This window comes from Gekko japonicus, unplaced genomic scaffold (genome assembly GCF_001447785.1).
Source record: "Gekko japonicus isolate JY-2015 unplaced genomic scaffold, Gekko_japonicus_V1.1 scaffold4912, whole genome shotgun sequence".
Classification (NCBI taxonomy): Eukaryota; Metazoa; Chordata; class Lepidosauria; order Squamata; family Gekkonidae; genus Gekko; species Gekko japonicus.
This window is the reverse complement of record NW_015167202.1, coordinates 63,048-64,172: the sequence shown is the minus strand read 5'-3', so window position 1 is coordinate 64,172 and position 1,125 is coordinate 63,048. Positions and strand designations below refer to the sequence as shown.

The 1,125-nt window shown below is 56.9% G+C and overlaps 1 protein-coding gene across 1 annotated transcript in view; it reads left to right on the top strand.

Moving 5' to 3' along the window:
* Window positions 1-264: 264 nt before the first annotated feature.
* Window positions 265-1,125, top strand: part of IZUMO4 (IZUMO family member 4) — a 32,498-nt gene continuing 31,637 nt past the window's right edge. Inside the window, exon 1 of the mRNA XM_015413160.1 lies at window positions 265-514. Within this exon, the coding sequence (XP_015268646.1) occupies window positions 265-514 (250 nt within the window). The remainder of the gene's footprint in view (window positions 515-1,125) is intronic.

Genomic DNA, 1,125 nt, shown 5'->3' with positions numbered 1-1,125 from the left:
AGAGGGAACACTGGTCTCTGCCTATATAAAGGAACACAAAGAAGTTGGCAACCAGCCCACCCTCCCTGATTGCCCGCTTCAACTTCGCTAGCCTGGCTGAGGGTTGCCGGGCCACGTAAAAACAAAGGAATGTTCCAGAACATCCTGGAGAGTTCTATGGAACCAGAATGCTTTGCAGCAAAATACACCCATTGTGCCAATGGGCAGTCCTGGGTTCTGGAATCATGATCCCTTTTAAATACACTCTGGGAGCCAACCCGAGGAATGGCTCACTGGGGCCGGGTCAGGCAGATCCTGTTTCTGGCCTTGGTGGTGGATTTGGCCCTGGGGCCGGCCCCGGCCCGGAATTGCTTACAATGCGATCCGAGTTTCGCTGTCCAGTTTGCCTCTTACATCCCTCGCCTGAGCCGCAAGTCCTGGGGTCTCGGGGATGTGCCAGCAGCGGGTCGGAGGCTGCGGGGCTGGGCGCAGGACACGTTGCGCGAAATTCACCTCGAGGTGCCCCTTGAGATCCGTGAGTCACCATACGGGACTGTGTCGTCGTCCGTCCCCCCACCCGCCTCTCTAGGAGACATTGAACCCTGTGCAAAGGTGGTCCAATTCATCCCCACGGGTTATGGCTTGTGGCATTTCACATGTTGGGCTTCTCCCTTGTGCCGGGGGCAAAACCCCGCCTTCCCCAGGCTCCACCCCCAACCCCCCAGGAATATCCCCCATCCCACAGTGGCCTTCCCTATACACTATACATTATGCTCGTTGAATTTCTGCCTGTTGTAAGCTGCTTGTAGCCTAAGGAGGAAGGGGCGGGCCGAGTGTTTTACTTTATCTTTGCTCTGGTGTTAGGGTTGCCAGGTCTGAGTTGGTAAATACCTGGAGACGTTGGGGGTGGATCCGGGAGAGGGCGGGGTTTGAGGAGGGGGAAGGGGCCTCAGCAGGGGTCATTTCGTAGAAAAAGAGGTGCAGGAGCTCATTAGCATAACCTATTAGCATGACTCATTTGCATATGCCACACCCCCTGACATCACCGGAAGTGTGCCAGAAGGCAACACCCACCGCTCAGGCTCCACTGGACTGTTTTGGATTGCTAGCTATTGGGGGGGGGGGGGGCCGTGCAGATCGGCCCCC